Source organism: Ambystoma mexicanum, chromosome 12 (assembly GCF_040938575.1).
Source record: "Ambystoma mexicanum isolate Mex_15411 chromosome 12, UKY_AmexF1_1, whole genome shotgun sequence".
NCBI lineage: Eukaryota > Metazoa > Chordata > Amphibia > Caudata > Ambystomatidae > Ambystoma > Ambystoma mexicanum.
In genome coordinates this window covers 656577515-656597715 of record NC_090936.1, presented here as the reverse complement: position 1 = coordinate 656597715, position 20201 = coordinate 656577515, and the positions used below count along the sequence as shown (strand labels likewise).

General features: G+C 45.3%; 1 protein-coding gene across 3 annotated transcripts in view; it reads right to left on the bottom strand.

Annotated features, from left to right (window-relative positions):
* The window catches only part of PRKAR2B (protein kinase cAMP-dependent type II regulatory subunit beta), a 1073797-nt gene that overhangs the window by 125467 nt on the left and 928129 nt on the right, over nucleotides 1-20201 (bottom strand). For all 3 annotated transcript variants that reach the window (XM_069629133.1, XM_069629132.1, XM_069629134.1), the window contains exon 10: nucleotides 11315-11453. In XM_069629133.1, coding sequence (XP_069485234.1) covers nucleotides 11315-11453 — 139 coding nt within the window. The remainder of the gene's footprint in view (nucleotides 1-11314; nucleotides 11454-20201) is intronic.

The following is a 20201-nucleotide window of genomic DNA, read 5'->3' as shown; positions in this document are numbered from 1 at the left end:
AGGTTGCCTATGAAGAGTCATGGCCGGCCGCCGTTGGCAAATAAGAGGCAGTCAGAGGCCCGTCTGATCCTTGCCTTGGCTGCATGTACCCTACCTCTTAGTAATGTAGAGACGTGGAAGCTGTGGGGTAGGTTGTGCGCCATGGTGCCTGGGAAGGGGACCATCCGACCAGGGGGGTGAATGCTTGACTTGGACTGCCAGCTGGTTGGGTCATTTCAGATGGTGAGGATCCACATGAGGAATGTGTCTCTTCCAACTGTGCTCTGGCTGAACCATCTTGGTTGGGCACCATCTTGCCCCCCCCCCCCCCCGGGGCAGGGGGCTTGCATGCCATTTTGTTTTCTGTAATCTCCAATAGAAGGGTTGGGAAACTTTGGTCCAGTGCAGAGCCTTATGAATAGGTCTCTGGCAGCCCTTGAGGGAGACCTTGGTGTTAGTGGAGACCTAGGGTATGGACCCAGAAGGCTTAGCGCCCTTGGGCCTGGGCCCGATAGACTTAGTGCATGTAGGTGCCCCCTCCGACCTGGGTCCGGTAGTAGAGCAGTACTGCCCCTCAGGATTTACCCCAGTGTTAGAGCTGTGAAGCCTCTTGGCCCCGGCTATGGTCGGGCTGGTAGCTATAGGAGCCTCGGAACGAGGTCAAGTAACAGGATTTGCGAAACCCCTCCAGCTCGGTGACATCCTTGGAAAGGCGGCTCCCTTACGGGGTGCTTTGATGAACAAGGTATTTACCGTTTCAGGTTTAGATTTCTGTCAAACAAAGTCCTTCAGGTGGTCCGGAAGTGACCTCGAAAAGATCTCTTTCTATCTGGCCAATCGATTCTTGAGCGACCGCAGAGTTAAGGCATTGCACGTCATGCAGCCATCCCACCGGTGGTCGGATCCTAGGCGCTTAAGACAGAGCGCGCGGGGAGTTCCGAGGATGGAAAGGAGCCGTCACACGATGCGCACTTGCTGAATCCCTCTGCACCCAGCATGCGCTGACAGACGGGAGGCACAGGAGGCTGGTGAAGTGAATACAAATAGAAAAATCTTTGGGGAAAGCATAAGCACTATGGAAATCTAAAAATACAATTCCAGGAGCGCAAGCAAGAAAGGTCCAAATCCGTTGGTGTGGAAAAGTGGACTGGGGTGAGGCGCCACAGCGCGGTGCTAGCCAATCGTAATCACGCCCATTGCCCCACCTCCACGTGCCTTACATTTTTAAGGGAAAAAAGGTTCTGGTCCCGTCCCTATGCATGGATGCCCAGGCAGTATGGAGGAAAGGGGACAGGACGTAGGAGTATGCATTTACTTTTGTGCACACTGCACCTCTCCCAAAACTAATACCACTCACCAGCCTTCTTTATATCCCTTACATCCTCCCTTCAACCAAATCAAACTTTAAATCCTAAAATCAACTTTTACAAGTTCTGTACAAAGAACAACTTTGAGAACCGCACAAAGGTATAGACAGATTCAAGAACCAAAACCTTTACTTGTTTTCCCTCTTATTCGTCCCAATATTTTATTAGTTCTTGATATTGCTCTGTACAAAGTCCTACTTTGAGAACCACGCAAAGGTATAGAGTTATTCGAGAATCGTAACTTTTACTCATTTTCCCTCTTACTCTTCCCATATTTTGTATTAGTGCTTGATATCGTGCTGTACAAAAACCTACTTCGAGAACCGCACAAAGGTATAGAGTGATTTGCTAATCGAAACCTTTACTCATTTCCCCTCTTAATTGTTCCCGGACATTACGGATTGAGACGTCATGCGAATTAGTGCAACTTTATCTCTATACACACTAAACAAAATCAAATATTCTCACATAGTGTGTATTGAAACAGCGTAACCACGGCTCTGCCATGAGCGCACCTCAGTTGCGAACTTTATATTCACTAAACAAACTTAAATAAATAGTTCTCGATCTCAATACTGTGACAAATCCGAGGAAGTCATCCCTACTCCACTAGGGGAGACCTTTGCCATGGGGCTGGGGGAGTGCGTCCACAGTACAATAGTCCCCCTGGGGGTGGTGTACCGAGGGAGGATCACATGGGGAGCAACCCCTTTTTGGGATTGGGGACGACTATGCTCAGAGAACGCAGTATTCCGCTGCGTCAGTAAACCTAAATCCTTCCCCAATGTTAAATCCTCATTCCCCTCCTTTTGATAAGACCAATGTTGGTTATTGTCAAGTTAGCCAACCTAATATACTTGACATTGTTAAAACATCCGAAAATATAAAGCTTGCTGCATATTGCTCAGTTTCAAATATCGGGAAACCGAATATACCTGGCAAAATTCAAACATCAGAGAAAGTTAAGTATGCTGCACATACCTCTAGTTCAAGTTATGGGAACCTTAATCCACTTCCCAAAACGGAAACATTACAGATTGTAAAGTGTGCTACATCTGACTATTTTATGTACTGAGACGAAGATGACTAGGAGTCCAAGGATCACTTTGGAGAAGCAGAGTGAGCGCTCTAGCTTCTCAACTAATGTGATTGGCCCAAAGCAATTCCATTTTCCAATGCAGGAATGTAAACGCAACACAGCTGAGATGTAAGTAGAGACCTGTCCTCCAAGGAGGAAGCCGGTGAGCCATGCAGCAGGCAAGCAGATGAGAGCTAGCAGGAGGGAAGCCGCAAGCGGAGTAGGAGAATCCAAATGCGTTCCAGGAAGCAAGGACTGCTTGAGCTACTGCCAAGAAGAACCTCCCGGCATCCAGAGCACCAGCAAAGCGCCCATGAGAGAGGACGCACCACCGGGGAGAAGCAGATGTCGGCAGAGGCACTGAAGACCGTGACAGAGCCCTGATTGCTACCGAAGCCACAAGAGACACAGCAGCTGCTCTGGAAATGCTGGTACCTGCCAGGAAGAAGCAGGCAGGTACGCAGGTTGGCCGAGAGGTGCTGGAGGTCCGGGGAGCAAAGGAGTGATGGTGGAAGCTGGAACAAGAGGATCTAGGACCCTGGGAACAAAGGGCGATTCTGTGACCCGCACCCACATGAGAAACAGAAACAAAAGCCAATCAGAATATTGCGAGTCTGGTACCTGCACCCATATGAGAAACAGAAACAACATTTTTTTTTGTTTACTTATAATGCACCGCAGCCTGAGGGCATCAGGACGCACATATACACACAAGACAACCAACAAGTTCACAGGACATGGGAGGCAAGAAGGAAAAGAAAAGGAGCAAGGGGTCTAGGATTATTCAAAGAGAAATGTCTTCAGGTTTTTTTTAAAGGTTCTGATGTTCGCATTGCGCGCAGTGTTACAGGGAGGCTGTTCCAGATTTTGGCTGAACTGTTTGCAAAGGACCTACCAAGTCCTTTTGATCTTTTAAAAGTGGGACAGATGACGAGCTTGGTGTTCATCGATCTGAGAGATAGTAATGGCTCCTACCAAGAGGTAATTGATTTCAAATAGCTTGTGTATTTCCCATAGAGGGATTTGTCTAATAAGGTGGCCACTTTGAATTTACACCTAGCCGCGACAGGAAGCCAGTGCAGTCCCTGCCGGTAGGTTGAGATGTGGTTTCTTCTCTGGACCTTTTTAACAATCTGGACAGTATCATTCTGGATAATTTGCAGTCTCTGGATGCTTCTTTCAGCACCCATCAATAACGCACTGGAGTAATCTATTCTAGATAGAATGGTTGCCTGGGTGATTGTGGCAGAGTTATTCTCGGTGAGATACGGGCAGATGTTCCTGAACAATTTTAGGTGGTATGCACCGTTTTTAGTGACCAGGCTCACATGAGATTCTGCACTCAAAGCACAGTCGGTTTGCACGCCAAGTGTTTTGATTTTTACTTTTAATTGGATGTTGCAGTCCTGGATGGAGAAGGACCGATAGCAGTCATTGGCCCTCATTAGGACTCCGGCGGAAAACCAAGGTGCTATTAGCACCATGGTCGATGCCGGAGTCCGCCGTGGCGGAATGGAGAATTACCACCCCATTCCAAGGTTGGCGGGGCGGTAATTCCCCATGCCACCATGGCCCTTTCCCATTCCCATTTTTGCCCTATAGGGCATAGTGGAAAAGGGGGAGGCGGTATGTACGGTACCGCAAATTGCGGTACCGTACTTACCTCGAGAGTCCCTTTGCGGGCCCCTACTTTAACGGCTGGTCTAGACCAGCCGTTAAGGTCGGGTCCCGCAAAGGGACCTCGTAGTAAGGCGTTAAGGGTTTAATGGTGCCGACACCTTTTACGGTGCCGTTAAACCCTTAATGCCAGGATCCTAATGAGGGCCATTGAGTTTGGCTCTTGATTGTGGGGAGCCAAAGATGAGTAGCGCTGTTTTGCCCTTATTGAGGCACATCCAGTTATCCACCATCCAGGAATCCACTAGGTTGTAGATGTTATGAAGGATCCAACTGTCAGTAACAAAGTCCACTGTGACCTCCAGGACCAGTTGGGTGTCATCTGCATAGTTTGTCCAGAATACACCTGATTCCTCCAGGAGACTGCATAGAGACATGATGTACAAGTCGAACAAAATCGGGGACATACAGACCTCTTGCGGCACCCCACAGGTGGACAGAGTGGGTTCTGAGGAGGTGTCCCACCAGCAGACTCTTGATTGTGTCCCTGTCAAAAAGGAGTGGACCCACTTGCATGTCATTTCAGAACAATGGCAGGTATTCCTTAAGGTGTTTAAGAGTCGCTTATGGGCCAGCAAGTCAAAAGCGACCAAGAGGTCCAAAAGGACCAGAATACCAGACTTACCTTAGTCCATAAGGCTTAACATGTTGTTTGAAGATCAACAAGAACTGTCTCTGTGCTATGAGCGGGCGGAAGCCAGATTGTCTCAAATGTAGTATATTAATAGATACAATGAAATTCTGAATCTGACAAGTGCCTGAGAGGACAGTGAAGAGTTTGGGATTTTCAAATGTTTTCCAATTATCGGAGGAATACCGGGGGAATGGGTAGTTCATTGCCATTATCTGGGGAATATTGGACGAATCCCGCTGCAATCTGGAGAGAGTGAAAAAAAGGACATTTTAAACCTACAGTGATCACATCTACTAGGCAGGAGGCAATGGGTTTTTGTGCCACTGGCCCTGGCCAAAGGCTATGGCTTGTGGGCCCCAAAGAAACGTATTGGTACAACATTTACAGCTTGAAATCATATCGAATTTCAATTTGGTTAGAAACAAAAACAAGGAAAAACACTGATGGGTTGCCCATAAAAAGTCTTAATCAAAGGAGAAGAAAGGAACAACAAAAATGTGCCTGTCTCTGGAAAACACGCACATCGCCAATGTGCTACCAGATAATCTCTAATATATACATAGCACTAGCTGCAGACTGTCACACATTTACCCCTTCAACACTTGGATGTGTCTTACATGCTAGCTCAGCCCTCTCTTTCAACACGGGCCATGATTTACCTCACTTCTACATTACTGCATTCACTTTGCTTGAGGTGAGCATCTCTACACAGATGTTTACCCTTCTGCATCTGTGTGCGTACTTCACTGCTTGCACAAACGGGATTTCCCCGCCTACATCCCAGTGATTGGCTGTCACGTGGGCACTCACCAATAAGGACAGAAATTTGGGACGAGCCCCTTTTGCCACGCTCTCAGTGACGGGGGATTGGGAGCTCTCTGTTCCGCGTTCTCTACACGGAACAACCAATCATAACATCAGCCAGGAGGAAATTGTTCCTCCTTCCGCATACGTCACAACCAATCTGTGACCTGGCGGATGAAACCAACCCACATGTAGGCCGTAGAGCCACAACTACCCTTTCTCGGACGGACGCCACAGCACTCTGCCACGTCGCTCTCAGCTTGTACGAGCCAGAATTTTTCAGGACTGCGCCCAGCTCGCAGCACACAGCTCTGCGTATCTGGATTGAACACTTGCCTTTTCACTACATGTCCACGGCCATCAGATAATGCTCACCCATTTTTGCAGCCCAGGGGTATGGACGTTTGTTACTGTATTTCTATGCCTTTTTCTGATGCGCATCTATTTCGCAACACCATTTTTAGCCATCCTATGTGACTCTTGCACTTTATTCGCATAGTTCTTTTCATCCATTTATTTACTTTCATTCCTTCCCTGGTTCCTTAATCCTGCCTCGCTCCTCTCTGTTTCCACCATGCCCAGATCTGGTCAGCAGCAAGCCCACATTAACCCCCTTCCTTTGGTAAAATATGGTACCAAGCATCCAACATTTCACGCTGCCCCGCGAGCATCTCCATTTTTGAAGCCCGACCTACGCACCGAGGAACATGCATGGCATCTACTTCTAAGGTAACCATTGCACAAACCCATATTTTCCTACACAGACACCGGTTAACTTTTTTCGGCTGTCTGAAGTTAATCATTGTACCTGTTTCTTCCCCCCCCCCCCCTTTTTCCTTGTCCTATGCCCCACCCCCTTCTTTGGGCTCAACATTCAAGATGTCTATTCTCACGGACACCGACATGGCTTTTTCCGCTAGACAGTGTGTTTTTCTGAGCAGCCAACCCTCTGCACCAAGATATGTCTAGAACATCGGACCCCCAGTAAGGTATTTATATATTTTTACTGGCAACCCATTTTGTTTTCACTAACACATATTATGTCTAGTGTACGGTACACATCCAATCACGGTGATGACACTTTTTCCTCCTTAGCTTTGGTTCATGGGTGAAAACTATGGGAAAAAGTCCTTTTTTGACTCTGACATGAATACTACAGAGTCCAACACTGAACCACGTTTCCGTGGAGAGATGTATTTTCTTTTCCTCTCTACGCCATTAATATTCACCTATTGACAGGCGGAATCAAACACTCATTTTAACAAATATATATGTTGGTTTTTTTAACCATCTTTTTTTATCTCGTCATGAGACTCCTTGATTTCCCTTGCAGAACTTATGACTGCTGCCCTGAGGAAGGCAGAACCAACTACTCATTGTTTTCTAGTTTTCTTTTTCCGCCGAAACGCAAGAACTGTGAGGGGCCTCTAGTTTTTTCCCCCCCACTGCGTTGGCAGATCAAATCTTGGCAAACAGTTTTGAGCCCGAGAGGGATGGTGGTTAATTTAGAACTACCATGTTGAGCCACACTTGACGACTCAGTTCAAGTGTTCTATTTATCCTTTGTGAGATTCTCCCATATCTATCATAGTTTTTATTGATGTATATGATGACCTATTCTTGAATGCTGTAATTGTTTGCAATTTTCTGATATCTTCCCTACCCCCACCTCCCGCCCCCCTTTCCTTTTGTTTTTCATTTCTTGTTTTTTCATTAGTGGGAACCTCAGATGTATGTTTTATGATGTTTTTTGGTACAACGGAAATTGCAGGTTGTACTGTCTTTGAATTAACGCTCAAATTCTTTTTGCATTTATACCTAAACTAGTTCATGTGTTTTTATATGTCCCTGTATATTTGATGTTGATTTTTCCTGTTTTGTAATATTATTGTCGATTTACTTTGATCACTATATTGAATAATTCAACACTCCAACTCACGAGTCAGTTTGATTTTTTTTGCCAATAGGCTTGAATGCGTTTGGTTCTAATTTAACAGATGAATATCTGTATTCCAGAATATAAATTAATTTTCTGGACTAACAAGAGGTTGAATTTGAGTCGTTATCCTAACTCATTTAACCCAGTCCCTCTTCTCTGGCACAGCAACAACCCCCTTTTTCTGTTTATAGCACAACATTTACAGTGGCCACGGCCAAAGGCCATGGCTAGTGGGCCCCAAAGAAATGTATTGTTGCAACATGTACAGTAGCCAAGGCCAAAGGCTCTGGCCACTGGCCATGACCAAAGGCCATGGCTAGAGGGCCCCAAAGAAACTACAGTATAACAAAACCCATGTAATTCTGTGATGCCATCATTGTGCTCATACGCTGTGCAACAGGGTGCTCAAAGTAAAGGTGGAATTGCTTCAAATGTGAGTGCTGAATTTCAAGGGTTCTGTTGCGTTAAATCTGATAATCTTTTCACATATATATAGTCACTGAAAAAACCTTAGCTAAGGTGCAGTTAAGTTGCACAGATTTAATGCAACAAAACCCCTGAAATTCAGCAGGTGTGGGAATTAATGACCAGTTTAACTCAGCGGGCTCCCGTTGATGTCCCCCATAATGCCATTTTGTATGTCATTGTGAATCCCTTCTCTTATACTATGCATGTGCTCATAGGCTTTGCAAAGGGAATGTGCTGAGTCGATCTGGTTATGACTTCCCACATCTGTTGAATTTCAAGTGTTTTGATGTGTTAAATCTGCGCAAATTAACAGCACCTTAACTAAACGTTTTTCAGTGAATTTCAAAGATTTTGTTATACCATCGTTTTTTACGGGCCACTCACCATGGTCTTCGGCCATTTCCACTGTACATGTTCCATCAATATGTTTCTTTTTGACCCAATATGCATGTTTTTCAGGCCCACTAACCAGGGCCTTTGGCCCTGGCCATTGAACAAGGCCTTCAGCCGTGCCCACTGTATATTTTAAAACACTACCAGGCCAGTAGCCATGATTTTCGGCCATGGCCTTTGTCTGTATCCACTGTACATGTTCCCTAAATATGTTTCTTTTGGACTTACTAGGTGGCCACGGCCCAAGTACATGTCTTTCGGCCTACTAGCCAGCGCCTTTGGCCCTGGCCAGTGAGCACGGCCGACTGTATATTTTAAAACACGCCCTTTCTTTAGTACTCACTAGCCATGGCCTTTTGTTTGTATGGCCTTCACCCATGACTGTTGCTCCCGGCCTCCGGTGATGGCCCCTTTAGATGCTGCCCAAATAGCTTTCTTACGGTCCCCTTCGGTCGTGGCCACATCACTAGGTTTCATTTAGGGACACTAGCCATGGCCTTCGGCCACATCCACATTCCAGATTGCACCCCTTGACATGTTGCCCCAATAGTTTACCCCCACCTCACTGTAGCTGTAAAATACCACTTTAAAAAAAAAATATGAATCTCATTTTTTTAACTCTCTTTTAAAAAAACGTTTTTCCCATCACCGCTGTTATATAAGCAATGAACTACAAATAACCCTGTTTATCCGTAGACGCCTGCAAATAGCACACTTTCATTCCCAATCGCCTTTTCTATTTTAACCGCGGTTATCTGGCCGGATAACCCTGGTTATGTGAAAAATATTTCAAGCTCTGAACTTGCTCCCCAACGCCCCTCCCCTCTCCCCCAACTCCCAAATTTCACATGGTGTCCTCTTTGCCCCTCCCCACATCTAGCGTGATGCCATTTCATTCTTTTTCCTCCGCCAAATGGCATTTTTTACACTTTGTGTTTTTTTTGGCTTATCCCATTTATTCCTGTAATAACCCCGGTTATCTCCCGCATAAAACCAAAAAAGGCAGCTTTTTCATTTCTGAAAAGCCTCTCTGCTGCAAATCACCGTGGGAGATATAGCTATAGTTTGGGGAAAACGGAGCACCGCTTTCCCTGTCAAAAATTATTGAAAAAAGACTGAACGCAATAACCCCATATCTGTCCCGGAAAATTAGTCAAAGCTTCGTGCCCAAGTTGTTTTCGTACCTGCTCCAATTCTGTACAGCAGTTTTTGCTATGCGCTGCACAGAAATTGTGACTTTTTCTCTATGGGGAAATGAATGGGAGTAGGCTGAAAACAACATTCTTTTGCTTTTAATAACGTATTCATTTTTTTATGAATCTTTCCCAAAATGTTCAGTTTTTATGGGGGGCGTGACAACCTTTTTATTTGCAAAATATCAGCCAAATCCGTTAGGCAAGTCAAAAGTTATTGGCAATTCAACTTTCGGGTTTCCTATCGAACTTGATACTCAACTATGTATGCATGAATGTACACAAACTTTTGACAAGTTCGCAAACACAAAAGTTGTCCACGAACATTTGGGAAAAGCACTGCGAACAGGGACGTCATTTCATCAAAATGCCAGGGGTAGCGGAAGTGACATCACATGACCCTTGACCTCTGATGACATCACATGTCATTTGTCCCCACCCCAAAGTGACATCACAAGAAGCGATGGAACACAACTGTTTACCCCTTAACAAAACAGGAAGTGGCATCACATAGCATTGTTTCCAACTACACTATAAAAATATGGTTATAATATTACTGTAACGTGATATACATTTCATACAAGAATAGATCACCATATGTATCGGCAGAAAAAAACATGCTATAACTGCAACTTGCGAAAAGCAAAATACATAGTGAGAAATGGAAGCTTAGTCTACTCTAAATGCTTTTTGGAGGATTTTGTCTGCATTGTGAATTTGAGGTGTTTAAGAACAGACCAAATCAGTAACTCACCTCCTGAAGTGTGCCTAAAATAAACCTTTAGTGAGTCTAGTAATTGTTGTATGGAATTCCAGAAAGACAAGTAGCTCAAATAGCCACATGGCATTGGGCACAACCCAGGAGCTTCAATTTGTAAAAAAAAGTTTTGTAAAGTTTTTTTTGGGGGGTAGCAAGGCAGACCACAGGGGTAGCAAGGGAGACCTCAGGGGTCACAAGGGAGACCCATGGCGACCCCCAAATGTCATCCCTGACTGCGAACAAATAATACACTTTATTTTTCTATTTTCTAGACATATTCCACCACATTTTTACCACCCCCTACCTCCCCGAATGTGCTTTTATATGTTAAAGTAGTGTAATGTTGTGTTGGTGAATATTTTGCACAGCGATCTTTCTGGAATGTGGGGAAAGTCTGCGAACTAAACATGCCATCATTTTCTAAATGATCTGAGGTTCTTCACATTTCCTATGGACTCCTTTCCGCAATGAATAGCACTGGGCCTCTGTGATTGGTGAAAAGGCGCCAGTGGACAATGAATCAGGAAGTGAGTCAGCGAGTTGGACCGAGAATGTCTTTTAACTACTCTTTGACAATTTTGAAATAGACATCTGGATGGATTAACCCGCAATTTACAAAAAGCGCTTTCTAATATGGCATGAAATAATATGCATCAATGGTTTAGTTGACTGTTTGGAGGAACACAAACCTATTACGATTTCACAGGAGTTGAATGATTTCACTGAAACGCATCCTTGTGGCTATAATTAGCAAAATATCAATATACATGGAAAAGGTTGCAAAAGATTATGGAAGCAACAGCACTCTGTCTGCTTTGTCTAGGAACATATCCGTGGTTTGAACTTCATTGAATATTAAAAAGGATAGCTACAAAAGGAAACCATCAAGAGTGTCAGTTGAGTCATTTTATACAATGCATTGTCTTAGTAACAAAGCGCGCTGATGCTATAAAAATTAAAACGGTGCGCTCACAAAAGCCATTACGATGCACATCAGTCAAAACAACAAATAGGTACAATACCTAAACACTTGACATTTCCTACTGCATATGCTGAAGCCGCTCGTGGTTTGTTTGTCACCAATGCAAGCTCTCCAAAATATTGTCCCCTTGAATATCGAGCTATTTCCACTGCTCCATTCTCCTCCTTTTCCGTTTTACTCTGATAGGGTAGAAATGAAAAAAAAAAAGTTATTTTCCCAAAGTTCGCATAAGGGGGGGAAAAGTAATGCTTTTATTACTTTTAAAGAAATATGCTTAGGATATTTTTCTCTAAAGCTTTATAAATAAATAAAAATGTTCTATGAATACTATAAATGTTCTATGAATACTATACACACGAATTTATATAAACCATAAGTCATTTGGGATTATTAAATACGTTCAGTGGAAGAGCACAAAGCACATGTATACTGGCCACCTCACTCTTAATCGTCTCATCTTTGTGGTAGCTGGCAGAGAATCTCACCTTGCCCTCCAGTTCCCCAACTGGACTGAGAAGTAATATACACTAAACAGATTGGGGGTCACTGGAGCATGGCCTCTCAAGACTTGCTTGTTCCCAACAATGAGTTGCTCATTGGACTGGTTCTTGACATTTCTCTTTGGGGTAACTGGTGGAGGGCCTCTCCTGGCTCTTTAGTTAGCCACACTTGACTGGTTATCTTGGTACCTCTTGGTCAGGGCTGCCTGGGGAGTACCTTTCCTGGCTCTAAAGTTCCCCAGCCTTGACTGGTTATCTGGGTTCCTCTCTGGGCCAGAAGTTACAAGTGGATATACGTGGCTATTTCTCCAGTTGCACCTCCTGAGCTTTCCTGTACCCTCGCTACTGGATACACTTGGCTGGTTCTCCAGTCCCCCCTCCTGAGCTCTTTTGTACCCCTACTGCCATATTGCTACTCTTCAGCGTTAAGTTCTCCTCTGTATCGGGTGTTTTGGTCACACCGCTGCCCTTTCCATGGCCTGTTGCCTTGTCACTGCTTCGCTTTGTTTTAACCTGCTTAAGGGGGCTAGTTTCGCTCCCGGTTGGTGGTTCCACCTTTCCGGTTTAGGATCCCTTCCTAATTTGTTTATTTGCTTAATGAGCTCACTTGGGTTATCTGGTAAGTAGGAGACTATATTATCGGAACATGTTGTGACTGCCATCTTGGAAGCATATGGGATTGGTCCCAGGGTACAGCGGCATGCTGAGGCAGCTGTTTGCTGATCCAGAAAGGCTTACCAGTTTTCCCCCAGGTAAGTGCATGATCTACACTGGAAGGATATGCTTTAAAACTGGTGTGTGGTTCTCAGGGTACAGTGGAACGTTGAGCCCTTTCATGAGAGACGTGAACTGGGTACAGGGCATTCTGGGACAAGTAGTCCCGTGGTTCTAAGCGTTTCCTTGGGCATGCAATAAAGCTGCAGGGCGTTCACTGAGCTGGCTAGTAGCCTTGATTCGCGTTGAAGGAGGACTGAGTAGAGGATCTCAAAAGGACCTTATTGTTACTCCCCCACGTAGAAAGGATTGTACTTAAGGAGCAGGATTCCTGGCAAAATGTGTGATTATAAGTAGGATACAGAATTGGAATGGCAGGTACCTTGCAGTGAACTAAAGGAGGGTCCGTGGCCCATTCCATGGAGGGTTTGTGAGGAAACAACGGTTCCAGGTATTCCCTCACTTGCCACTCTCTGGGGTACTTCGATTAGTAGACGAATCATCCCTGTCCCCTGGAGCTCGGCCCCTCAACCCCAAAATATAGGATATATGTATATATCAGTGCAATCGCTGGTAACTACAGCGCAATTTATACTGCTTTGCTAAGTTAGGTGGGTTCTTGACAGCATGTATACTGTTTAGCCACAATTTCCTGATTTTGTATGTAGCCATACACTTTTTACCACTTTTATAATGTATGTCCCCAGTTACACACAGGGTTTCCCACATTGATAATAGGAACTATCTGCATTGGATTTGACACATTAATTTGTGTTTGGATAGTGCAGTAAATAGGTATTTACAGATTACCTGTGTCCTTTACAGCAAATGGCTCCATTGAAAAATAATTACAGAACAACAGACCTCTTGCTTTAGAGCCCTTTACTGCTCTGCTCTTGAAAGATATATGCCAAATGAAATTAGAGTAAGTGCAGGCCAGAGAGGTGACAGCACAGCTAGCAAAGAAAGTGCCCGAGCTGGAGAAGGATAGGGAGTAAGGGGAAGGAGAGCATGAAAGGGTGAAAAGAGGGAATCAGAAGAGCTAAGCTCCTGAGGCGGATCACTGGGGAGTAGTGGGAGGGACTGCAGGCATATGTCTCCCTCTGGCAGGGAAGACCCCTTCTTGGATAGTGAGAAGGGAGCAAGTAAATGGGGAAAGGGAACAGAGTGCAGGTGGTAGGGGGGGACAAGAGGCAAGAAGGCAATGCAATGCTGTCACTACAGTTTGAGCGACACGAGGAGGGTAAAGGTGGCAACAGTAAGGAAAGGTAGGGCAGAGGGTGTGACAGGGAGGAGAAGAGGACATGCAACATAGGGATAGTGGGGGAAGTGAGAAAGAAGGGGCAGAGAAGTGGGGCTGGTAAGGAGTAAAAAAGAGGCCACAGGCACAGGTAGGTGTGGGGATGAGGGAGGCAGGACTGAGAGGGCGCAAACTGCAGTATCTAAGTGTATCCAGGAGTTTGGGGACATACCCTCCAGCCAAAAAGGAAGCTAAAGGATGTGCGGGAAGAAAAAGTGAATAAGGCTGGAAGTAAGGCAGGAGGGGCTACTGGGGAGACTGAACAGGGTAATCAAGGAATTATTAGAGAGAGTGAGCAAGGGAGAAAGTCATGGGCCATTTTGAGTAGTGTTGCGGGCAGTGTTTACGCTCCCAGTGTTGAAAGCAGTGACTGCACCTTCCCTCACAGTGCTGATCTTGCAGTCCCAGTGTTTCAGAGAGGCCGTGTTCTTCCCCTCCCTGTGGTACTAGTGGTACTCGCTCCTACTGTCCAGTTGCAGGCAGTGCACCATTCCCTCTTCTAGGCTATGCCTACTGCTCCTGTGCGGTTGTCGGTAGTTGCAGTCTGTATGGACAACTCATGATGGGGCACTGCCAGGCAGCGGTCACAACCCCGAAAGGGCTGGGTGTAGTATGGGATTTTTCAAAATCTTATGTAACAATATGGAGGTCTCCATGGGCTCATCCAGTGGAACATGGTGTAAGCAATACCAGCTACGTGTCTAGAGGACACAGGGAGAAGGCGGTGACGAGGAGGACGTTTTTTAACATGTGCTTACTGCTAACTAGAAAAGGGGAGGAGAAGGTGAATTATCAAATGTGTGAAACATGGGTTGACCAGGAGAAGAAGCCTCTACATTACTTGCCACACACAAAAGATGAACTTTAGATCGGCTCATGGGGTCCTGACAACCATTTTGTAGGGAGAAGCACCTAACCTGATGGAGGGTTATTGATGGAGAGGTGACAGCAATATTGTTTTGCCTTGTATGGTTATGTTTTTGTCCGTGCCCTAATGCATACGGGTCCATGGATTGCGCATTACAAATGCATTAAAGTAAAGGGGTCTTGGGAATGTCAGCACTTCTACCAACACAGGGAAGTGCACACCTTCCATGGGTGCAATAAGATGCACAATGACTTGTGACATCCTGTGTTGGATAGACCACAGACAGAGTATCTTCTGGAAGTGGGAGAAGGGCAGGGGATAATAATGAGGGTTTTAGGGAGAAGGGGATGTGATGATAGTTTGATACAGGGTGTATTGAGGATCCACTCTGCAGGTTCACATACACAAGCAACAGCGGTGGGGGTGGGCGCATCCCCCTGACAGAGCTACAATACACCAAACAGGGACAGAAAGCCATGGGGATGGTGACCAGGCCGCCATCACTTGATGGGGCCAAGAAGGAGTCTTCCACCTACTTCCCAGAGAGGTTGGTCGCGCCTTGAAACACCTGTGTATAGGCGCGTTACAAATGCCATATCATATCATATCATATCAGCGAGGAAGATTGAAGAGCAGGAGCAGGTCAGTAGTTGGTGGAGGAGCACCTACTCACTCCAGTACAACTGTCAATATTTAGGGAGGCCATGGGCGATACCAAGATCAGAGAGTTGCAGTTTCTTTTGCAGAGATTTGCTGAAATGTTTAGCATCCCTTGTAAGGGCCTGGTGCAATAAATGTGGCCAGTAATCTCAAGTTAGCAATGGAATGCCTAGCAGTGATATGGCAGAAGTTGGAGAAAGAAAGGCTGCTGGGGATAGTTGCAAGTCCCTTTGCAACCCATCCGTTTGCCAATTTTAAAGTGTTCCGTCTGAGGTTGGTTCCAAAAAAGAAGGACTGGGATTTAGGCTTATCCACGACTTATCCTACACAGAAGATAACTCTATCGTTGACCATTTAAGGAAGGAAGAGTGCTCAGTGGCATACACCTTTCTGGACCAGGCAATTTATATGGGCAGAACCATGGATAAAGGGACCATGGATATCAAATTGGCATTCAAGCTCCTATTGGTGCATCTAGATAGCTACAAATTAGTGGGGTTTTCGCTAAAGAGAAATTGGTACTATAATAGGTGCTTGCCCATGAGCTGTGCCATTTCATGCTCTGTACTTGAAAAGTAAATTTCCTTCCTAGAATGATGGTTTAAGGAAAAGGTGGAGTGGTGCACTCATTTGATATTTTTATTTGCGAGACCAAAGGGAGCAACTGAATGTCGGACAGTGAAATAAGATTCACGGCTGCTTGAGAGCAAGGTAAGGCTTTTCAGGCAGCAGTAAGAAAATAAATGTCTGATAAGTAACAAAGTGACATTGGGGCAGCTGTAGTCAGTTATCGGGTTGCTGAACTTTGCAACTAGGATGATTCCAATGGGCTGCCCCTTCTCCAGAAGGCTGGCCAGAGCTAAGCGGGACTGAGACACAAGAATCCCTTTACCAAGTTACCATGGGCAGTGAAGCAGGACTTCAAGGTGTGAGACACATTTTTGCTGCATTTCAATGAGGTATCTATGTGAAGCGGTCACAAAAGGCGCAGCTCTGATCTGGAACTGTACACAGATGCATCAGGCAGCATTCATTTTGGGGGAATCATGGGGAAAAGGTAGTGCCCCATACGATTTCCAGAAGAGTAGCTCATTCGTGAGCTGAGCAAGCCCATTAAATTCCCGGAGTTGTGCCTACTCCTGGTAACAGTGAAAGTCTGCTGAATAATGTAATTGCAGATGTTTTATCTTATTTCAAGTGGGTAACTTTATGAAACCTGCTGATAGATGCAGAAAAATAGATTTAGCCAATCCTGCAAAAGCTCTGGAGCATTTGTGCCCGGGTCTGAAAGAGATATTTGATGCTGTCACTGTCCCAATAAACTGAAGGGAATATACTGCATGGGTACGTGGTTACAGGCAGAGGTACAGGCCATCCCGCAAAGGAGGGTTGCATTGATTAGCAGAGGAATAAGCACAGGCATTTGTTGTGTGTGCCTGTAACGTGGGAAAGAGCAAACCATGGCAGCCATTTTGTTTATTGGCTGGGGAGGAAGAAGCTGCTGTACTCCTTTCTAGTTATATGGATGTTCACAGGATGTGGCAGATCAGTGAAGGACAGGAAAAAGGGGGTCTTTGGCGAAATATTGCAGGGCATCACTGGAGTGGGAATGTATGTATGGATTTGAAAACTTACTTTTTCAGTGTGCATTTTTAATTCATTTCCATTGTGCCACCTGGGTGAGAGAGCCAGCTGTAAAGGGAAATATAGGGGAGGTTGGTAAGGTTATGCAGAGGAGAGATTGTTGATGGATCAGGACATAATGGGCTTCAAAACCTCAAGATCCAACACAGACAAGACTACATGGTGGGCAGAGCTAAGCCTGGGAATGCCAGAGGTTAAGCTATGTTGTCCAATGCAAGCCACTAAAAACGACCTGCAGGATTGAGAAGACAAGAAAAGAGTTTTCTGTTTCACAGGGATGGGTCATCACAAATGGAATATCAGTTCAGCAACATCCTGAGGAGCTGTCTGACGGAAGTGAAACTTGATGCCAAGGAATATGGTACACAAGCTTTTAGGATTGGCTCAGCATCAAAGGCAGAGGCAGTAGGTCACCCTAAGTAGATCATCATGTCTGCAGCTAAGTGTGGCCCAGTGACAGAGATGGTTGTATACGAATTGTTCGAATGTCAGTTGTTCGAATAACAATTGACCTTCTGCACAATTGACCGAATTTAAACGGTCAATTAGGATATATATGCGGGGGGAAACCCCCTGCAGCCCCCCACCCAATCCAACCCCCACCCCAACCCCCCTCCCAATCCCCTTATTTCACACCAACCCAACCCATAATATATATTAAAATGACCATACAGTCAATTGTGCAGAAGGTCAATTAGGACCCCTATTATTCGAACAATTTGTCATTCGAACAATTGTAAAGGAACAATTCGGGTAATACCGCAGAGGATACCCCAGAAAATCCCTCGACCGGGCACTCTCTTTCAACAGAGCCTTCATACCTGGTCACACGTACCCTCAGTCTCTACATTCCCACTGTTTTAGTCATGAGTGATGTGGGGGTGGCTGTCCTCTTTGGAAAAGCTGCTTTGGCGGAAGGCAAGGCTCGTATTGCCAGTAGGATATCATTATGCGCAATAGGCTTGGCCAGCGCCCCAATCGCCTCACACTTTAACACAGGCAGGGACGCTTTGCTCACAATATATGTGTCACCCCTTTCACGTCGGATCACTGCTGCTAACAGTCTACCCGGTCGGCCCTCCTCCCCATATTGACGTACCAGGTATTTGAACTCACGTACAGGCAGGTTATTGAAGAGGTCTAATGCATCCCTCAAGCCGGCCCTGGCATCAGCATCCCCCCTTCCTCAACCCCTTCTCGTGGCTCTTGATTTCCAGCTCTACCTCAGTTAGTTGCCTACGAATCGTCTTGAACATTCTCAATTCCAAGGACAAACATCCCCCCCCGCAAGACCACCTTGAATGCCTCCCACGTGGAACACATCATGTAAACAGAACCCAAGTTTTCCTGGAAATATGACTTTACGAGGCTAGGCACTTCACTTCTGAATACTATGTCAGATAAGGCTGTGACTTTGAATCTCCACAAGGGTCGAGGGATACCTTCACAGCCCGCGTCTAGGGACCAAAGAACCGGCAAATGGTCAGACAATGTTCTAAGGAGAAGGATACAGTCGATTGTACTGCATACGAAGGGGCAGGAGAAAAAATATTTTTAAAGAGAAATGTTTTCCTGGAAGTTATTTACACAGGAAAGAGTGGTAGTTAGACCCTGAGACAAGTCATACCATTAGCAAAGTAAGGAGCTAGTGCCACTACCCCGAGCCAGTCCTTTAACATATGCCTTTCTCTGTTTCTCTCTCTCTGTGTTTCTCTCATCAGCAGTTCCTGCTGTTAAGTGCTTTGATTAAGCAGAGTTCTTAGAAAAATCTAAGCGAAGGCCTATGCCAGGAATTATGAACTCCCTTCCAAGAAACCCGATTTGTTTACGCACTCTCAACATTCCAATGAATTTGGCGATGTTTAGTGACCCACACATTTCCCCTTTCATATGTGGACAGCTATGTGGTCTACTCCTCCTTGAATATCCCTGAATGTCCCCGAGTGCGAAGTTCTGTTTTCATTTTTCCTCTTGCTCACTTAGTGGTAAGTCACCCTCGAATACATGTGTCTTTGTAGGCTTTAATGTACTGCATTGGCTGTAAAGTAATTGGGGTTCAGTCAGAGAAATTACTTTCTATTTGCAGTGTTTCTGTTTAAGAACTGGTTGAAAGATGTAACATCAATGGCAATGACAGCGAGAGCAACGGTGCAGGTTCACAATACCAGAAACATTGCTCCCTGAGGCACCCTGCCCCGCAGCTTCTACTTTTAATAACAGCTGTGGCTAATTAAACAGCGTTCTTTGCATTGGAAGCGTGACTCCCGTACGCTTGTTTACTTATTGTGATTTATGCAAGCACCACACGCAGCAAACCGCCTCAGAGTGAAACGGGAAACAGTGGGCGAGGGGGCTTTGCTAGAAGAGGCAGAGGGGCAAGGAGAGGGCAACGAAGACAAATTTACAAAATTCAGAGAGCAAGGAAGAGGTGCAATTTATACCATTCAAAGCTTTGGGATATTGTCTTCTAAGACAAATACCTACAGTGCCTCATGGCTGTGAGTGCCTATGTCCCAGGCAATCATTGTTTCATTGACAGAGTCCATCTCCATTAATTAGGGAATGTCAATTTGAGTAAGGCTTGTTTTAGAGTCCTTTGGAATCTCAGGAAGTTGTGCATCTCCCCTGGAGATTATTCCAGAGTATTGGTCATTGGAATGGTGCTTGAACAGACATTAGCCTTGTGCCTTTCCTTGATGATTTGGTCTGTCCTGTACGCAATGACTTTTCATTGATTGCATGACATCACTCGTGGGTTTGAAGGGAGAGATGAGGTTGTTAATATAAACTGTGCCAAAAACGTTTGTGCGAGAGGCAGACCGTTTTTTTTAGCAGGATTCTCTTTTCGATTTGTGTGATGGAAAGTTATTTCAAGGTTGGGGATATGCTTTATAAGTCTGGCCGCTCTGTGTTGTATCTGGAGTAGGTGCTAGTATGCCATTTTGGGAGGCCTAGGCACAGGTTGTTACAGTAATGAAGCTTGCGGAGGACAAAGGTTTGAAACAGCTTTACTTTTTGGTCCTTATCCAGAAATGAAAAATATTTTAGGAGGCTTAGTTAACGGTGGCACCTTTTAGTTAGTGCATTTACTTGGTTGGAGAAGGATACTTTTTCATTAAATAGATTCCCAGCTTTTTGGCTTTTGGGGTCTGTGGTAGGTAGGAGTGATTGAGTTTGGGGCACGGTTGAATATTTCCATCTTGTTTGCCATGGGGCATTCAGAAGCGATGAAGTACTAAGG